Source organism: Rhodamnia argentea, chromosome 4, assembly GCF_020921035.1.
Source record: "Rhodamnia argentea isolate NSW1041297 chromosome 4, ASM2092103v1, whole genome shotgun sequence".
Classification (NCBI taxonomy): Eukaryota; Viridiplantae; Streptophyta; class Magnoliopsida; order Myrtales; family Myrtaceae; genus Rhodamnia; species Rhodamnia argentea.
The window spans coordinates 1,306,173-1,327,403 of NC_063153.1; the positions used below are offsets into that span (position 1 = coordinate 1,306,173).

Genomic DNA, 21,231 nt, shown 5'->3' on the forward strand with positions numbered 1-21,231 from the left:
ACCGTGCCTTGCCATGCCGCCACCGTGAGTCACTGCCACCCATATCGTTATCGTCGTCGTTTTTTTTTGTGAGTTAGCCCCTAACTCTCGGTTAGGTCTCTAATTACAATTAGAGTTAGTGTAATTAGTATAATTAGGTGTTTAGGTGGATAATTGTGGTCGGTTTAGCTAGAAACTCGGTTTAGGTTAAATGATCACAATTAATTAAGTTAGATTGGATAGCTAAGTGGACTATGGCTAATTGGTAATTAGACCGGAGTGATTAACTAGTTGCAATTGTTTGATTACGAGCGAGCGATAGGTTAGAGTCGAGTGGACGATTGATTGTTAGATGAATTTCGATTATGCCAACTCGACCTTATGAAATTTGTATTATTAATTATAGTCGGAATAATTATTTATATTTTAATATTGTTATCAATTACGCGGTAATGTGATTATTGGTTGATGCTTGAGTGCATTCACATGGTGTATACAAGGAGTAATCACCATGTTTTAAATGAGAAGTTTGATGGACAATTTGTGCATTCATGTAACTACATGTAGATCAAACTACATATTTGAGCATGAAAATGGCATTGAGTCGAGTCTTTTGGCACGTCCGTGTGATCATTCGACTAAATGCAAAAGATAAGAATTGCCTAGTTGTTGAATGCATTTGAATGGTTATATAATGGGTTTCCCGACAAGATTGTGCCGGGTCGATCGAAACTACGCAACTTGTCGGATGCACATCAATCGATGTTGTCGGGTTGATCGGATGCCGGTTGCGGCTTGTGATGGACTGACACTCTTTACATGAATACCTACTACGTCGTGCCGTGTCGATCGGAATCACAGCGAGCGAGTGATAGGTTAGAGCCAAGTGGGCAATTGATTGTCAAATGAATTTCGATTATGCCGGCCCGACCTTATGAAATTGGTATTATTAAATATAGTCAAAATAATTACTTATATTCGAATATTGTTATCAATTACATGGTAATGTGATTATTGGTTGACTGCTGAGTGCATTGACGTGGTGTATACAAGGAGTAATCACCCTATTTTAAATGAGAAGTTTGATGGACAATTTGTGCATCCATGTGATTACGTGTGGATCAAATTGCATATTTGAGAATGAAAATGGCATTGGGCCGAGTCTTTTAGCACGTCCGTGTGAGCATTCGACAAAATGCAAAAGATAAGAATTGGCTAGTTGTCGAATGCATTTGAATGGTCATATAATGTGTTTCTCGACAAGATCGTGTTGGGTCGATCGGAACTACACGACTTATCATATGCACATCAATCCATATTGTCGGGTTGATCGGATGCCGATCGCAGCTTGTGACGAACCGTCACTCCTTACATGAATACCTGCTATGTCGTGTCGTGTCGATCGGAATCTCACTAGCCTAGTAGTGGCCGTCGCCGAAGTAATAGGATGATGCATGGTCCCTTGATAGAGCATAAAGCTGTTAGTGTGCTAGGCACCATTTGTCTAATGTGCCGAGTCAAGTGGCCTTAACTATTAATAATTAGGCTGCATGTGGTGTCCTGTGCATGCAAGTTGATGTGATACCTTGTTAGCAGATCGATTGATGTGATTGTTGTGTAATGTCAAGCATTGCATTACGAGTCACTCGTGACTAGTAAGCTTGTATATGGTTGAATAAATTATTGTGGATTTGTGTTGCTTCTTAGGGTGGTCCGAGCTAATCAACGCCCTAGCCGGGCATAGGCGTTGACTCATTGAGATTTATTTTTCACCCCGTTATTATTGACACCTTTTCAAGATCGAAGTAATGAAGGCGTGCTCGGTCGGGTTCGAAGTTCCTCTTCACTAGTCATTCAATATCGAATACCATCCCGCTCCGGGCTCGAATTGGGTTTGGAAACGTCACGTGGCGATATTGTGGATGGAGGAGGGGTTGGGGTACCTAGCGCCCCACCGCTTAGTAGCTTGGTATGTGTGTTAGAGTGATTTTCTTTGCTGCTCGATCTCGAGATTCGAATGGCCACCAACTACGGCCCCTAGATTCCATGCCTAAGACCTTATGGATGTCGATATGCCTGACGGAGAAGTAGTGGACCCGACTTAGACTCGGATTGCAATACGGTGACACCGCCTAGTTACAACTCCCGAGTAGTTGTGGGTGGTACCTTTTTAGAGACGTTTGGATGTGGATGTCGAGGGTGATGTAGGCCCTCTTTTATAGTAGATATTAAGTTAACCCTTACTCGACTTACCTATCTTTTTGCCGATCTTAAGGAGCCGTCCCGAAGTATGGAGTTGTTTAATTTACTAGCTACGTAGGGTTATTGAGTATACGTTAATGAAATGAAATCTTTTGTTGTTGAACCGTTGTCGTGTATCCTGCGTTACTATCCCCGCCTTGATGTGTTGTCTGGGAATAAATCTCATTTGCATGCGTAGTTAAAGTTTATGGGTCGATGATGTGACGCCTCGATCCTCGGGGCACGCAATATCCCTACCTAAATGCCTCATGTCATAAAGGATAACGTCCTAGGCACGTTATCGACCAATTTGTTTTTATCTTCTTATTAAGCACATGCGGAAATGATTTACTCCTAGACCATACAATAGGCGGGGATAGTAAAGCGGAATATTCAACAACGGTTCAACGGCAAAGATTTCATTCCATTAGCAAATAATCTCTAACCCTATATAGCTATACATATATAACCTCATATTTCGGGGCGCCTTCCTAAGACCAACAAAAAGATAGGCGGGTGCAGGCGGGGTTAAAGTCATATCTACTCCAAAAGAGGGGCTACATCACCCTCGATGTCTACAACTACGGGTCCTCCAAAAAGTCACCTCTCCTATAACTACTTCAAAGCGGAAGTCCGACGGTGTCACCATATCGCAATCCGAGTCTAAGTCGGGTCCACTACTTCTTCGCCGGGCATATCGACATTCATTAGGTCACAAGCATGGAATCTATGGGCCGTAGTTGAAGGCCCTTTGAATCCCGAGATCGGGCCATAGAGAAAGTCACCCCGATGTACATGCCGGGTTGCGAAGCGGTGGGGCACTAGGTACCCCAACCCCTCCTCTACCCACAATGTCATCACATGACTATCCAAGATCCTATCCCGACCTGGAACAGGATGGTATTCAATATCGAATGACTAGTGAATAGGAATTGCAAACCTGACAGAGGGTCGCTCCATTACTTCGATCTTGAAAATGTGTCAATAACAATGGTGTGAAAAATAAATCTCGGTAAGTCAATGTCTAAGCTTGGCTAGAGCGTTGATTCGCTCAGGGCAACCTCCACAAGCAACGGCGGTCGATAACGGATCAAAAGTGGGCGGTCCGGGCCACGCTCTAGCTATCATAGGAAAAGGCACAACCTAGCAATATATCATAATCACATGCAAGCTTACCACGCACTGGATCACATGTAATGCAACACTCGACTTGACTCAACATCCACGACAACCAAGGCAAACAACTATAACACCCAAACAACTTGCATGCACAGAAAACCACACGTGCTCCAGTTATTAATGGCCACTTAACTTGGTACACTAGATAGTTGATGCATAGTATACTAGACATTTGATGCATAGTACATTAAACGGTTGGTGCTCTTTTGGAGGGACCAGGCATTGTTCCATTTCTTCGGCAACGGTAACTGTTAAGACGTGTAATTCCAATCAATATGGCACGGCATAACAAGCATTCCTGTAAGGAGCATCGGTCCGTCACAAGTTATGACCGACATTCAATCAATCCAGCGATACGGATTGTCGTGCATTTGACAAGTAGTGTAACACAAAGTAGCATCTTTAAACGATTCTAAATTGACATTTGCTTAAGGCCATTTTTTTTTTTGTATAAATCCGTACATCGCAAGGCTATGTCCTCACATTTGCAGCAATGTCCGTTTGTCCAGAGTTATGCATACTATTTTATTTCCTTTTAACATCACTCCGCATCGATGAAGATGCTGTTTGTGGCCTCTCGACGAAATTCCTTGTTGCGTGCACATTGAAAGAGTGCATAGATTGTTAATGACAAAACATATACCAGAAAAATCAAAAGGAAAATAGTAAAATATTTCATCAATTCGCCCAAAAGAAAATAGTCAAAGAGGGACTACGACCGACACCGGGGCCCGCGACGACAGCAAATCCCATTAGAAAATGCGTGCTGGATACGACTTGCCACTGGAAAATGCAGCTTGTATGCATTCGATTCACACTAAACAAATAGGAAGGCACCTGCAAATTCGACCAAACAAGCATCACTCCCGGCATTGCCACCGGTCCGGTATCCAATGTTATGCCCGCATCTGATCGTCATGTTTGCAATCGCCTTCTAAAGGATGAGCTGCACCCCGATCAAAAAAAGGGAAGTAGAGGACGCTCATGTTAGAGATATGCCCTAAAGCAACTATGTAATAGTTACATGTTAGGGATTTCGGTTGTATTTTCAATTTCTTATTTAATTAATGGCAAAGACGTATTTATTCATTTGTCCAATTATTTACTTATATGAATAAATTCCATGAGATCGGTTGTGATTGGACCTATTCTTAAGACGTTAAGAATATGTGTGACGGGTTCACAATTAAACCGAATCTTTAAAATGTTCTCGATCAATGGATCATTGAAAGGATATCAATGATCCTGTTGAGATCGGTGTGTTCTTGACTTCATAATTAAGTATTGGATACTTAAAGGAATGACGAGTCACAAGTCATTGGGTATTGCGATGCCCGAGCTAGAACACAGGTGCTTGTACAGGACAAGTTCACTGAACGTGACACGCGTTGAACGATTAGCGACATGGAAGCTTTTAGCATGGTCAATGTCTAATTGTTCATGCTTTGATCTTGTGTAAATAATCCTTAGACCCGAGGCACAATGTTGACTTGTGTGTTGGATGGCTATGGTTCACGAGGACGCATATTGACGGTTCATCGATCCATCTCTGTACTTGATGGTCACAGTTCATGCACATACGAAGTCACACGTGTGCGCAAAATGGAATCTGTCTCCTTGTCACATGCAAGGTATGATATCCTATGCAATTTAATTATGACAATGCATTGAAATCCTCGGCCGAGGTTATAACCGAGAATGAAATGTTCATGTCTCGTTTGAATGTATGTTGATTAAATTTGTGCATATGATCGAATCGGTGACTTGACAAATATTCCATGGTCTTTGTTCGATCGGGATATAGTAAGACAGAGGGATTGAATTACACCGTAGTCAAAGGCGACAAGTTCATTATGTTCTTAAAACATTCACGCTGTCTAGATAGCCATGACATATTGCTAGATGTCACTCGTGGCTTGTAGGACCTTGAGATTGATCGGGACAATTAATTCTCTTGGATGTTCTAATGTGTTAGTGCATGTCTTACTACTAGCTCGGTGATGAACCTAGGAATGTCACACACCATAACAAATTCATGATGACATTGAACGAAAAGATGATATTGCAAATATGTTTGCAATCACGACTATTGAATTAGTCGGACTGAAATTAGATTAAATATGATTTAATTTAATTTTTTATTTTTGGTCATGGGCTATGTGCATATGATGCATACGCACGTCCTAAATCGACACATATTGATGTGCCCGAAATTGCACCCATGCTAGTATATATATATTTATATACATTGTTTTTGTCTTTATATATATATATATATATATATATGTATGATATATCAAATTTATATTGATTTTTAATAATAATAAATAAACAAACAAAAATTGTGTGCATGTAACACATGGCCAGCACATTTGCTGGCCATGTGCACGTCTCACACGGTCAACAAATAGTTGTTGACCGTGGGACGTAGTGCACGTTGCACACACGATCGGATCGTGTGTGCCGTGCAAATGGTTTTTCCGTTTTTCTCTTCGTGCGCGAGCGTAAAAACAGTTTTTACGCTCTTAGTGTGTGTGCCATTCTAGTGGGTTGTTTTGAGAAAAAGAGTATTCTCGCGTGTGCGTGTGAAGAGGTAAAAGAGAGATTAAAAATACTCTCTCACTTTTCATACGAAAGACCAGAAATTTTTTAGAGTTGTGAGAATTGATTCCACAATATTGCTAGCACAATTCAAGTGGTGATTCTCACGAGTTCGTTCTTCCGTTTGACGTTGCGATTGGTGGTGTGTCTGAACTAGAGGCCCGACACTTGTGGGGCTCGGATCGAAGAACATCTAAATCTGTTTCGTTTCAAGCACGCTTCAAGAGATAATCCGTTAAACCCCTTCGTTGCATATGATTTTCGATTGAAACGCACGAACTACGCCTCTAGAGATACATGTATAAGTTTTTATTTATTTCCGCTGCGTATTTTATATGTTTTATTTGCCTATGCATGTTATGTGTATCCCAACAGCTCACGAGGTAGTGCCTTTTAAGAGTTCGCCATTGAACGGAAATGATGCCGACGGACTCAAAGTTTAGGGTTGCTTCGAGTCGACGGACCCGGTTTAGTCTTAGACGGACTTGGTTCTCAGAGAACAAAATTCAACTTGGGGTTTTTGATTTTTAGGATTTTACTCATTTTGTTTTTACTATATTTGGAAAAATTGTGCATGTTTCGATCGCCAAAAGAAACCGCCGCGAAGATTTGGATGGACGACCGGTTCATACCCTTATTTTTGACTAATTTGTCTACTTCGACTCTTATTCAAAATAATATTCATTCTAAACTAGAAGAAAGCTTTATTTCAAATTTTTATTTGAAACTTTTCCCCCATAAGTGATTGCTTTAAAACATTGAGAGGAAAATTTTAAATAAAGATTTGAAGTGCCTTCATTTTTTTCAAATAAAGATATGAAGTGAACATTGCTTCAAGTGAAGACGTCAAGTGCCATCTTTTTCTTCAAATAAGGACTTATAGTGGATATTATTTTAAATAAGAGCTAAGGTAGTTATATGAGTCTAAAAAAAAAGCTTGACCTCAACGGCAGGTAAGGGCACCCTTTTTCGTTCTTTACTTTTTGATCTTTTTCTTTAAATTTCCCTTTTTCTATTTTTTCTATTAAAAAAGCTCAAAGTTAAAAAAAGAAAAAGAAATACAGATAGGAGAGGAGCCAGGGGTGTGCTGCGGTAGCCATAGACCCAAGCTGCCTCTGATTTTTTTTTTTTAACTATTAGTTTTCTTAATTTTTAATTTAATATAATTAAGTTGAATTTGCATTTTGACGAAAATGTCCTTAATCGGCCAATATAGGAGTCCCTTATTTAAAACAGACATGGCTACTTCAAATCTGTCATGCTACTTTAAACTTTTATTCAAAAAAATTTTTTGTGCTTTTATTTGAAAAAATTGAGAATACTTGGTGTCCCTGATTTGAAATTTGGGATCAAAGCATATGGCATCCTTTTTCTGAGTAGTGAGGGTTAAAAAAAAAAAAAAAGGCACCCGCCTTGTTGGGCCACGGCCCGACGTCGACGCCCGAACCCGGTTGGCTACTCGCGAGCGCTTCACTTTTCACCACCCGTCACTCCAAAATCCGGGGAAGCGTGAATGAATGCTGACTGCTTCATTTCGAGGTAATCGAGCTTCCCTCGCGAACTCTGTCCCGAAACGCTTCCGAGGCATCGCGACCCCCCGCAATCGCTTAGCGTCTCCGACCCTCTCGATGATAGGCGGAGAGCCGGAGGCCGGTGAAGGGAAGGTCTACGTTCACTACGACCACGTCCTTCCCTCCAGATACGATCGATGGACGGCGAGGTATTCTTTCCCGCTCCCGACCCTCTCGTTCCTAGATCCTGCTGCCCGTCGTGGATTCTCTCTTGCGGGGATGATTGGTGGTGTTTCCCCCTCCTGTTTCTCGCAGGGAGAGCTTCCAGTTCATGTACGACAGGCCCTGGCAAGACGTCCAGGATTTCTTCTCCAGTGTCATCAATGGGCGGTTATCGCTTTCCGAGTTGTTCGGGACTGAGGTGATAGTTTAATGTTAGTAATTAATTCCTTTCTGATTCTGATCTCAGTTATAATCTAACTGCCGGACCGGCTTTTGATGTTGTTACATTGGGGGTGGGGGGATGTTTTTGCTATTCTTGTCTTCTTCCTGGGAGGAGTAGTTCGGTGTTTCCGTGGAATTTGTTTTGAGCAGTGTCAAATTCAGTGTTTATACCTTGATTTCTGGATAAAGAATCCAGGCGTTCTGTTTTGGCAATGTTTCTCTCATGAGCAGCGATTGGATTCAAGCATTTCGCCAATTATGGTTTTACCCTCCCGAACAATGTCAGACAATTATTACCTGTCTGATGAGTGGGCTGAGGCCAAAACTCGACCAAAGCCATCCTGTTCAATCAATTCACAATCTGTCAAGTTTTGTGTTCTCGTTATAATGACAGAAAGCTTAACGATGCCAAAGAACCTACGATTCCCGTCTGAAAGAATTAACACAGATATTCGGTCTTCACTTATATTTTGATGCAAGAACAATGAAGTATATAACCTTTTGTCGTTACTATTCTCTCATATCACAAACTTCCATGCGTCTTTTTTTTTTTTTTTTAATTTCTCACAACTTGTTTATCTCCAGAAGTCAACACATGGCGTTATATATTAGCGAAAGGATCCGTTACGTTGAGTCAATCCCTGTTCTTTTTTTCCTTTGTTTCCCCAATCAGCCATTCACCATAGCTATTCTACTAAATTTGGGTATTGTTATTTTTGTAATGAAGGACTATGAATCAATTTAACTCGTGATTCAGGGGACTCCATTTTTTTATTCTGATAGAGTTTTTGGTTTTAGAGCCATCAAATGCTTATCTCCATTCATTTGAGTTTAGGGTCCTATTTGATGGCTTACTGAAAGAAGACACCATATAGTTTTATTATCTTCAATGTACTGATGTCTCCCCCTCCCTTTTTTGTTTACCTTTTTTTTTTTTACTTTTCTAAATGAAGATCTTCAAAACCCAGGGTGCGAACAATAGCTACTACGACTCATTCTCCAGCTAGTTGACATGCATTCTGTTAGTAAAAGAATTGAACAATTAGATATTTGAAGTCAGCACTTACTCGAATTCAGAAGCATGCGATGCTCCTTGGGATTATTTTGAGGTGTCTTAGTTTAATACGAATTTTAAAGGAATATTCTATGCATTCGAACCATATTGTGCATATCCTCATAGTTGCTGATTTTATGATTTTGTGTGGCTTTGATGCAAATGATTCTATTCTCTTTGCAATCATGTCTAACACCAGGAACAATGAGTAGGAGCAATGGACGGCGAGGTATTCTTTCCGCTCCCAACCCTCTCCTTGTTCTTACTCATTGTAGGAACAAGGACTAGGAGTGGGGTTAATGTATGTGTTCATCTTAGGTAAAATATAAACTTCTAGAGGATGTATTATTGAGACTAAATAAGTTGCATCAGTTTTCTAGATGCAATCTCCAAAATGATATGCATTAGGGTGTCTGTTCGAAAAGTTGTTGGAAGACGTGATTGTTGCCCAAACTGTATAGAATAAGCTGGACCAAGAATCTAAATTCTCTGTGTGGAAATTTGTTAATGCAAGTTTTTGGTGGTGTTAGTTGATTAATTGTAATTGGCAGTGTAATGTCTCGATTACTGTACTAAATATAGGGAATTTTCTCGTCAGAGATCTCTTGTTCATGATAATACCAAAATTCCAGAGGCTTGCGAGAAGTCTGGACTAGAGAGTCTTCCAGGAGGGAATAGGTCTGGAAGATGGGAAAGAAGAACATATAAGATTGTCCTTTCTTATCATGGTGGTTCTTTTGATGGTTGGCAAAAGCAGCGTGGCTTAAACACCGTCCAGGGGTAAGTTGTTTCACCTTCTGCTTCTACCTCGAGCGTTCTAAGTCTACCCTCAATGTGTTATCCTGTGGATTATGTTGTATTTGGTTTACATAAATGCCGTGCTTTCCTTTTTCTGATGTTTCTTATCTTCCTTATATTTGTCGTTTGTATGAACATTGTAATCTATATCCCGCTCATGACAACTCTTCAGTTTCTAACTTTGGGGCTGACTTGAAGCTTTGAGTAATAGTCCTCCACTGCAACATGTGGACCCAGTTCTAAAGTGTCTTTTGAGAGGTTGAATATGCTAATGGGCAACCAACCACTCACCATGAGGGAGAGTAAAAGCACACTTGTGGACACTCACATGTACTTACTAACATCCACTCACCAAACTAAGAAAAAGTGAAGCCATATGCTGCAAATTTTCTCTCCTTTTTTCTATGCCTAAAATCCTGGCATCTATATTCCCCTCTTAGTCGTGGAACTTGACTTGAACCTTTGGTTCAAACTCTGACATGATCTATGCATATGAACTATTAATTTGGACAGCTCAATAGAAAAATCTCTTGGGGAGTTTGTGGATGAGAAGAAAGCTAAGCTCCTAAAGGACAAGTCCTTGCCTGTGGAGGGCTGTGCTGTGGTTGCTGGGCGGACCGATAAAGGAGTAACGGCTTTGGGGCAAGTCTGTTCATTCTGTATGTTATAATTCATTCTCATTGAAGTTCTCCTCTGTAGCTATCTGATTAAACAGGTCCTAATTTATTAGTGACTTCCTTTAAAATGACTTCATTTTTACATTCTTGAAAAGGATATCAACCATGACAAACTTTATCTGCTTCCTGCTGCATTAATTAGGGCAGTTTTAATGAAAGGTATTCTTCTCATTTCCAAGAATTTAAAATATTTAGTTTGTAGGCAATGAGAGGGGGACTTTAAAACAGGTTCACATTGGACCCTCCCATTATTTCTTGTTGTTCATAGCTTTATAAATCAGGAAATCGCAAAGTCAGATAGGATAGAAAAATCAACTTGGAGATTGCATGTTGGAAAATGGATTCTTGGTTGGCTACATCAGAGTTGCCTTTTCAACCTTGCGATAGTAATATCTCATGACTCCCCTTTGAAGTAGGATCTCAGCCAAGTGAATCCTATTTAATTACTTATAGAAGTGAAATTAACCTCTGAAGGATCATAAGAAACATTATAATTACTGTAGTGACAGTTTCTATCTTGGACCTATGAGATGCCTCGCAATCCTCGTTGAATATGTCAGACACAAGTCCAAGCAAACATAATACTGCTTGCACTTGGTGGTTAAAAAACGAGCTTATATGCTGCCTCTAATCCATGCCCTTAAAACTGTTCCTTAATACTAAGTCAACCCCAATTGTAAAGAGAATAGCCACCTAAAGAACCTCCCTTTTTTATTACTAAGGAAAATCAACATAAACCTGAATAGTGAAGGAAGAATGCTGGATTTGCTGGATTTGCTAATGATCCTTGTATGGCTCTATATAGTTGATACCTTGTAATTGCTGTATGCTTGAAAGTGCTTTGTTCACAGATGTTATCTTGATCTGTGAGAACCCTCTCTTTATCAAAGGAGAGCCATATATTTCAATTATTTTGTTGTCTTGGGAGAGGAGGAGGAGGAGGAAAGAGGAAGGGAAAAGGGAAGTGGGGGGGGGGGAGAGGAGGAGGGAAGGTGGGGTGGGTGTTTTGGAGGGTTGTGGATTTGGGTTACCCGCAAGCTTAGTGAAGATGGAGCATACAGCTTATAGGTGATTAGCTTAGGTCAACAAAGTTGTTTGGTTTTGATGCCTTCTTTGTTATTCCATGTAAGCACTTTAAATGATGCGGAAAGGTCCTCGTGTGCTGTGAAAGATAAGTACTTGACCACTAGATCTTTGTTGGTTTTGTAGGAGCTGTTCTTTGGGCTGTCTACTTGCTGAAATTTTTGGGTCTTTTCTCTTAGATAGTAAATGGTTTACAACCCCCTGGTGCCCATAAGAGGAATTTTATGACTTGTAAACCTGAAAAGAAAATTACATTAAAAAAAAACCTGAAAAAGAAAACAAAAGTTTGATTAGACTGGTCATCACCTAAATAATATCGTAGATGGAGACTTCCCAATGTTGCTCTACATAATGTCACATTTGGTCTCGCCTATTCTTGACAGGATTTATTGATCTGTCTGAGATTGCCAAAAACTCTAGCCTTCAATCAAAGTAGTGAAAAGTTGCATTTTGACTCGCAAAATTGTGAGATATTTTTAGTAAAAACTGAGTTACCTTGTAAGCTCATTTTTAAATTGCACTTAGACTAGGGTTGAACTTCTTGAAGTATTTAAATATTAACCATGCCTACATTAGATATTTTAATTTTTAGAACAGCTGATAGTGGTCCTACAAAATTTGACATGGTAACAGAGCGGGAGATCTTGAGTTTAAATCTTTCAAGCCCCTATGTGTCTCCCCTATTATATATTCCTATGGTTTAGTCTCGGGCATCCACCATACGCGTGAGGGGGAGTGTGGAAGTGTTTTAAATGTTAGACCACTTCTTCCTATAATAGCTTAAGGGCCTGTTTGGATTGACTTTAATTTTATATTTCATATTTCACAGACATTGACCTTTCTTTTCTAAATTTGGAACTCCTGAAACTTTTAATACACTTGAGTGTTGACATGTAGATTTACTTATGAATTTGTGACAGTTTTTTGAAATTCAAATAGTATTTGAAATTTTGGTAGGACCTTTTTGCTTTTGTTTAAATGCAAACACAAATGCTTTAAACTTTCAGAACAGTTGGTAGAGGCCTCACAAGTTTACCTAAAAATCTGAGCTCGCTGGACTCTAAGGTGCAACTAATCTTCAGCCTAATACATCACTTGAACTAGCAAGGCCGAATATGTGAAAATGAGCGCTTTGCATTGATCTTAAAACAAGGCACATTGACTGACTTCCAAATAGTCTTTGCGGGATGAAGTATTCGTCCAAGTGGCGAAGAGCTTTAGTTTAATGCGTCAAGCGCACTAAAATTCTTTCACAACAGGGGCCATGCGGAATAGAGGAATTCAGGGTTCACAAAATAGTATATTTTATTTCATGTTGGATTAACAGAACCTACTATTCAGTGGACAATCAAGTAACTGAGACCACTTTTAAATATTAAATTAAGAATTTGATAAATAACATTGAAAGTTTGACTTCTTCGGGTGTGGGGCTGATAAATTTATAGTTAGCGTATACACTTTGAAACTACACAAGCCAGATATTTACAGACAAATTTTATCATTCATATGGCATTTATAATTTATAATATCTTACGATCTTGCAATTCAATAGTACAACACGATTTTATGAACACTCCAATGATCTTAGATAAAATAAGGTTTTTTTAACTACCTTGTTTTCAAGTAAGTCCTACAACTGGATCAGTGAGTTTGGTGGCTCATGGATGAGCAAATAAAACCTTTGAGACACTTGTCATCCATGATGTTACTTTTATTCCATATTTTTAGGTGTACCTACTAAGCAATTGTTTTTGGTTACACATGTCCAGATACATGGAGAAAGGATGTTGAACCTCAACATATTGAACTCGCCGTTAATACTGCAGCACCAAGGAGACTCAGGGCAGTATCTGTTTCTGAGGTAATGATTTGCTAATTACTTGTAGCAACAAAAGCTTCTGGATTCTCCCCAAAGAATTAACTCATTTCGTTTTGCTGGGGAGATCTTTATACTATTAATTCGCGTAAAACACTGATATGGAAGGTCAGTGTAGGTATCTCGTTCATTCCATCCCAATTTCTCTGCAAAGTGGAGGCGCTATTTGTACATATTTCCTTTCAATGATGGAGAAAATGGGGAGCTAAGCGAGGGGACTAGGAAGAATGTTGACAAAATATGTTCAAAAGCTAATAGTGCATGCAGAAGCAAGGGATTTGGTAATGATATTGGTAATGAGGATCTTCAGAGTTTTATCTTATCTGACGAGGATGATGATTATGAAGCTGGAAATAAACAAGTGAGCTTTGAAGTTAGTCGGGTGAATCAATTTTTGCAGCTTCTAGAAGGGAAATTACTGTCATACAAGATGTTTGCTCGAGATACAAAGGCTTCAAGAAATATGTAAGTTTTCAAGCCTCAAGATACTACTAGTGCTTTTCTTGATTTATAGTTTAGTGCTGTAGATATTTGCAGTCTAAATGATTTGTTTCCAAATATATTTTTTAGTCATTCTAAACTGTTGAGTCTTCCTGTATAGATGAGCAATAATTATGTCTTTCGTTAAATCTTTTTTTTCAGATTATAGAGGGAACCTGCATCTTATTTTTCTCTTGATTCGTGATTGTTCATATTCTTTAAATCCGATTGTTGCTTGTATTGTAGGCTTTGAGCATTGTGCTCACATGGTGATTTTTTCTTGAGATTAGGAATGGCTCTTAGGAAGCAATTGAAGGAAAAGATCACAACATGTGCTGTTCTAATTTGTTGCCCAATAAAACATCTAGCAAGCAATGAGCCTGATATGACGATCATATTGATGTTTGAATGTTACTTCTTTCACCATACTACTTTTATCGATTTCTTGTGTATTATGAGAGGCTTGTTTTGAGGATGTCTTAGAATTGTCACTTTAATATCGGTTCATTGAGCCAATGTACATTGTTCACTTTTTTGAAAGTGAAAACCTTTTTCTTTTCTAGACATCTAATCAATACCTCTTGGAGGAGTCACTCTAAAACCAGAGCCAATTTCCTATTTTCAGGTGCATATTATGTTTGGTTAAATTAACTGGTTCGTGTTTTCAAGAAATATTAAGCAGTCTTGAACATTAATAGATGAGAAGGTTTTAATTAATCACAATTCATGCACAGGGGAAAGTGATGTTCATCCATTCAAGGTAGTTGTGCAAAATCTAATTCGTGTCTAAGAATCTGTAGCCAAGCAAGAGAAAAATTGGAGCCAAGACAGATACCTCTTGAAGAGATACATGGGTGGGCAGATCTAACTATTAACTTGCAAATCTGTGAGGAAGATGCCAAGTATACAATGGCGAGTCTCATCAGTTGTGAGCCGGAGTTGTTAGAGAACTTGAGAAATATAATAGAACCAGATATCAAAAGTGGTAGTGTACGGTTGGTAAAGAGCTCATTCGGATAGTGGATATCTATGTTTGGATGCTGGTGTACATGCTTATTGTTTGATTTCCTTGGAAAGACTGCTAACTGAATTGTGACTATGCATCGGCGGGTTTCTCGGTGCTTTTAGGATCCTTGCTCTGGCATTTTGCTGCTGTAACCTTGCATGAGGGACTTATGCTTTTGTGCCTTACGGAAAATTTCCTGTTTCAGTGGCCCACCAACAGAATGTTTCCTGTATCATGCTCGTGCTTCTTTGGCCAGATTAAAAGGCGCGGTGAGTATTTTGCCTTCTTCAATATTTCGTTATTCTTATTCACTTCAATGCTTGGTCAACTATCAATCCGGTTCATGTATTTTTGGCTTTGGGCTGGTTGAAAGATGCAGTACGTTTTTTTTGCTCTTCAGTTTTATGGCTAATAGCACTCTCTTTTATGTTAAACTAGGATCACCAAGGAGGAAGAAATGTTATGTGCATTGAGCTGGTTGCTAATCGATTCCTTCGGAAGGTACTTTTCGTGTCTATTGAGAAAATACTGCTTGTGAGAGCATGGGCACGTCAATTCAGTTTTACTCTGTCAGCAGTCCTTTGCAGCATTTGTGTTCTGTTCTATAGGTTTCTCCTATGGAATTTGATAAAAGATGTAAACCGTCATGATTGTTTAACCTTCGGAATTTTAAGATTCACTTCTGTAATTGTGTCAGTTTGATCTGCTGTTAGTTTCAGCCTTGAAAACCTCTTGCGGTGGTTGATCATTGTGCAGATGGTTCGGGTTCTTGTAGCAACATCAATAAGAGAAGCAGCGGCAGGTTCAGAGCAGGATGTGTTGATGAAGCTGATGGATTCGACATGTAGACGTGCGACTGCTCCTCCAGCTCCTCCTGATGGCCTGTGTCTCGTTGATGTCGGGTACACAGATTTCAATCCGGCCACTTGCCTCATTAAGAAGGGATCTTGAACTTGATATCCGTGTTGTGTCATGGAACAGCCAAATTATTCTTGATATAAACAGTCATTTTTCCTCTTCCATTTTCCCTGCATTCTCTGCAGTTGCGGGCAGATATTTGCCAGTTTTCATCCTATCAAATTGTAATGCTTGATAGGGTTGTCGACGAAGGGAACAAGTCATGTGGGAACCATCAGAGAAATTGATCTATTTTTAGATAGTTGGGATATATATGACTTTACTAGAGATCCGCAAAAGCCGCACCATCCTTGGAAGAAGTCCTCTTATTTATTTACTTACAAGTTTTGGTGTTAATAAAAGCGTTAAAGTGATGTTTTCAATTGGTGGCGAAAAAGACTTGTAATTACTTTTGTTATGATGAAATTCTCAGGAGTATGCATGTTTCTCTAAATTAACAATGCATTATTTTAGCCTCTTGACATACTCAGGGTCGGAACGAATTTGGGTCTAATGTACGCAGTCTTACCTTTTAACCGGACCGCACACGGGCAGGAGCTTCATGCACTGAGCCACCCTAATAACACCACCAAGCCTAGCTACCTTACATTTATTTATAATGTTCCTGCTTGGTCGATGCAAAACCAAGAGGCAAAGCAACTCAATCTCGATTCGTTCACAGTCTGGAACTGAATACGAAGGAATTCACCATACTTGAAGAAAGAAACCAAGGATGAAACAACCTGAGACTTGATTCGTGTGTTCTCTTACTCAATCGTTGGTTTCTTCATCATGTAACAAAAGTGTCTGTCCACTACCCGTGAATTTTTGTGGAAGCGATTTCATTTCCACTCTCAATCCGGCTAAAACACTCTATTAATTGAAAAGTCTAACATGCCCTCAATTTGAATGGGCAACTAAAGTTGGCCAGAAAAGGTAAGTAAATTGGGATCCAAACACCATCTTGAAGCCAAAAAATAAAAATTCGAAAGATACGCACACAACCCAACTAAAAATCCCAGATATATATATATTTCACGGGGCGGTAGGAGGATTACAGGAGGGACTATAACGAATTCCGTATTTGGAGTTGCGAAGGCGTGGCCAACTTCGTTGCCTATTTTTATTGAGGGCATTCTGGGCTTTTTAAGTATTAAAGGTTGTTTTGGTTATATTAAGAATGGAAACAAAATTGTCCAGTTTGTGGCGACAAGACAATATAAAAAAGAAAAGTTTGGTCAGTGAACGCCAATGCTCCCATCACGACGATATCATTTATATTTTCCTCGTCATACCATGTGACGTATCTATGGGGTATTTCAAAGATCAAATCACCCCTAGATTACTCCTGATACAAGATAATTCCTTAGGCAATTTCAGTTGCATGGCACATTATCAAGTAGTCTCTCAACTTGGTCAAGGCCCAAGAACCAGTATTATGTTATCAAAGGGGGAGTTCCTATATGGTAATTGACCAATTTGAGCTCACAAACACCAGGGTTAGTTTCTTCTTATCACTACTACGCCACAGATAAGCAAAATTATCCTGCCAACTGTAATAACTAGATGAAGAGTGATCTTTTGCCAAATTTGTCTTTCCAACTTAGAGGCCAGCCTAAGATCTCTCCTAGCGGACAGCATTTTGTCCAGCTCATGCAAAAAGTGAGACATCAAACAACCTCCTTAATTTGTTCTTTGCCTCCCCTTCCTTTCTCTCTCTCTCCCTCTCCCTCCCACATTGTCTTCATCTCCTATTCTTGGCATTCTCTCTCTCGAGGGTGCTTGCTTTTGCTTGTGTATTGTCCATCCAATATTGCCTGCCTCCCTTCCAAGCCCTTTCTCTAACCCACCCCCCAATAGAACCTCCTCTATTGCAGCCTGGCCCCTTCGAAAGGGCGCTGCATGCGGCGGCCCGACGACGAGTGTGCATAGCTGTACCATCGTCGATCATGGCTCCCCAAGCTCGAGCAACGTCTTTGGCACTCTTGTTTGTTGTCCTATTGCTTGATGGAGCGGCGACCACCTTCAGTGCCTCCTCCGAAGCCGATGTCCTCCTCAAGTTCAAGAGCTCTCTGGATGATGAGAAGAATGCATTGGCCAATTGGAATGGCGGCTCCCCTTGCATCGGTGACCAGGCGAATTGGATCGGCGTCCTTTGCACGAACGGCAGCGTCTGGGGGCTGCAGCTTGAGAATATGGGGCTCGAGGGTGAGATTGACGTGAACACCCTGCTGGGGTTGCCGTCTTTGAGGACTTTGAGCTTTATGAACAACAACTTTGATGGCCCGATGCCCGAGATCAAGAAGCTCGAGGCCCTGAAATCCTTGTTCCTGTCGTACAACCGTTTCTCAGGGGAGATCCCCGCCAATGCCTTCGAGGGTATGTCGTATTTGAAGAAGCTGCATTTAGCGGGAAACCAGTTCAAGGGTGCCATACCGTCGTCATTGACGCAATTGCCAAGGCTTTTGGAGCTGAGCCTCGAAGGGAACCAATTCACGGGACAGGTCCCGGAATTTGAGCAGCACGATCTCTTGCTTTTGAACGTATCGAACAACCAACTGGACGGTCCAATCCCAGCAAGCCTTGCTAACATGAACTCTAGCTCATTTTCAGGTAAGTTCTACACCGCGAAAAGGCCCCAGTTACTGCGACAGATTAATTGAGCTCTCATGCTTAAGCATCTTCAAAATGCTCCAATCAGCTAGGACAGAAAATTTCTTAAGAATACATCTTGATCATACAGACTCATTATTATGCAGCTCGTCAATTCTTCCATATGGAAAACAACCATTAGATCATTATATTCTTCGACATAACTATGAAGAGTTTCCTTCAGACAAGAGAAAAACAAAGTGCTTGTTCTAACCAATTTTTTGAGGAAAATCCTAAAAACATATCGTCTGACAGGCAATAAAGGATTGTGCGGAGGACCGTTAAGTCCGTGTACTCCAGCATCATCACCAGAAAAAAAGAGCAGCTCGAGTTCCACCACCATGATGATTTTTGCGATTGTGGCCGGTGTACTCTTCCTGATCACCCTTATCTTGCTGATCTTGTGCCTGCGAAGGCAGAGCCATACCTCACAATCGATCGAGGCCCCTCCACCTTCCAACCTGCAGAAGAAGGCGAGCTTCAAGGAAGAAGGCCATTTCAGGCACGGCTCGCCCGACCACTCCAGTAACGGCAAGAAGGCCGAGAACTTCAAGCTGTCATTCGTCAGGGAGGACCGGGAGAAGTTCGACCTGCAGGACTTGCTGAAAGCGTCGGCAGAGATATTGGGAAGCGGGTGCTTTGGGTCATCTTACAAAGCAGCCCTGTTTACTGGGCCCGCCATGGTGGTCAAGAGGTTCCGGCAAATGAATAATGTTGGCAGAGAGGAGTTCCAGGAGCACATGAGGAGGCTGGGCAGGCTGAGACACCCCAACTTGCTTCCCCTTGTGGCTTACTACTACAGAAAGGAAGAGAAGCTCTTGGTCTCCGATTATGTCGAGAACGGAAGCTTGGCTGTTTATCTACACAGTAAGTTCATTGGTACGAGGCACTTGTTTTTTCATAGGTTCACTTGGTGTTTATCTCTGCTTTAACTGTGTCCGGTTAGGCTATTTATGAAATAGGTTGCCATTCAACATATGTCGGCTCCACTTTGATTAAGTCTGAGTGCATACTGATTTGATTTCAGTATGAAAAAGAGTCATAATAATTGGGATGCTTCATGGGCACGGAATTTACGCTGCCTGCTTCATTAATTACAGGTAATCATGCTCGAGGCAAGCCCGCTCTTGACTGGCCGACGAGGCTGAAGGTTGTTAAGGGAGTGGCCAAAGGACTTGCCTATCTGTACAATGAACTCCCCAGCCTCATTGCCCCGCATGGTCACCTCAAGTCCTCCAATGTCCTCCTCACCGAATCCTTCGAGCCACTTGTCACCGACTACGGCCTCATCCCGGTGATCAATCAGGAAAACGCTCAGGACCTCATGGTTGCCTACAAGTCGCCCGAATACCTTCAGAACAAGCGCATCACGAAGAAGACCGACATCTGGAGCCTCGGAATCCTGATCCTGGAGATCCTGACAGGAAAGTTCCCTGCGAACTTCCTGCAGCAGGGTCAACAGGGGAGCGATCAGGATGACTTGGCGACGTGGGTCAGGTTGGTTGCTGGGGAAGCTGATCAGTGGCCCGCTGAGGTGTTCGACAAGGAGATGAGGGCCAAGAGTGGAAGCGAGGGCGAGATGCTCAGGCTCCTGAAGATTGGCTTGCGGTGCTGTGAGGGCGACGTCGAGAAGAGGTGGGACATGAAGGAGGTTGTGGAGAAGATCGAGGAGGTGAGAGAGAAGGACACTGACGACGAATTCTACTCTTCTTACGCAAGCGAAAGCGATGTTCGATCGTCGAGGGGGCTATCTGATGAAATCAGTTACACTATCCCCATCTGAAGCAACTCGTAGGACTTGGAGTTCAACAAGGGATCTGACATTTTAGAGGAGGGAAAAGAAAACGCAATTTAAGTGTTCTACAAGTTGATACTAGCTAGGAGGGTGGCTGATTTTGTACCTTTCGGCAAAATTTATTCATTTGTAAGGGGGCAAAACTCGCTGTGGATCATAATCAAGGTGGGGTTGGTCGATTGATTTGTTTAAACGCGGTCCGAACTGATCAGAACACTTGCTGTAATCTTTTCTTTTTTGTTCAACTCAACTCAGGCAACAACAAGAGAATGCTATTACTGTAGATTTTTCATTTTTCCAGCAGAAACATGGTCATATAAAACACTCGAAATAACAAAGAACGAACCAAGGCCAACAACTAGTCCGAGTCTCCTAGGACCAAGCTCTTTGCTTATCCAGTACAACCAGTGTTTGTAAATCGGAAGGAATACAATCCAAAGTAGCTATATCATAGATGCCGTCAATCCCACCTTTGCTAACTTGTCTGCACAATGATTTTGCGTCCCCGACACATGCAAAATCTTTCACCTGCTACAATGCAGCTAACATGTCCCTGGGTTCTTTCATGATTGTGTTCCAGCTAGGGATGTCAACACTAGTATTCTTCAAGGCATATACCAAATTACTGGCATCAGATTCAATCTCTAACGGGTTTTGTTTAAATCCAAAGCAATAGGTATCCTTTCTTAATAACCCACAGTTCTGCAGCAAATGCAGAAGTTTTTCCTAAATGGCTAGTCCAACCCTTCACCCATTCCCCTTGATCATCCCTCATTATGCCACCATCTCAACGACTCTAGTGCTCTCCTCCACCGCTCGTTCAGAATTAATTCGAACCAGCCAGCTTGTGGAGTTTGCCATTGAGCTCCTGATCTGGACTTCTTTCAGTATTGTTTAATCTTTCTCAATGTAGCATATTGTTCCCCTGCTTAGGATTATTATTAAAATCAACCTTCCT

The 21,231-nt window shown here is 41.0% G+C and overlaps 2 protein-coding genes across 3 annotated transcripts; both read left to right on the forward strand.

Moving 5' to 3' along the window:
* Positions 1-7,396: 7,396 nt before the first annotated feature.
* Positions 7,397-16,209, forward strand: LOC115753848 (tRNA pseudouridine synthase A). Of its 2 annotated transcripts, none has more exons than XM_030692673.2 (9): positions 7,397-7,720; positions 7,827-7,932; positions 9,608-9,789; positions 10,321-10,466; positions 13,337-13,428; positions 13,562-13,908; positions 15,135-15,198; positions 15,368-15,430; positions 15,686-16,209. In XM_030692673.2, exons 1-9 carry the CDS (start codon positions 7,518-7,520, stop codon positions 15,878-15,880), a joined length of 1,398 nt encoding a protein of 465 aa, XP_030548533.1. In that variant the 5' UTR covers positions 7,397-7,517; the 3' UTR covers positions 15,881-16,209. The 2 variants fall into 2 exon arrangements, with proteins under 2 accessions (XP_030548533.1, XP_030548535.1); XM_030692675.2 differs by having other exon boundaries at positions 7,576-7,720; positions 9,592-9,789.
* Positions 16,210-17,581: 1,372 nt separating this feature from the next.
* On the forward strand, positions 17,582-20,573 carry LOC115753849 (pollen receptor-like kinase 1). Its single transcript, XM_030692676.2, has 3 exons — positions 17,582-18,439; positions 18,734-19,345; positions 19,579-20,573. The coding sequence occupies exons 1-3, from the start codon at positions 17,776-17,778 to the stop codon at positions 20,259-20,261; spliced, it is 1,959 nt and encodes a 652-aa protein (XP_030548536.1). The 5' UTR covers positions 17,582-17,775; the 3' UTR covers positions 20,262-20,573.
* The last annotated feature ends 658 nt before the right edge of the window (positions 20,574-21,231 follow it).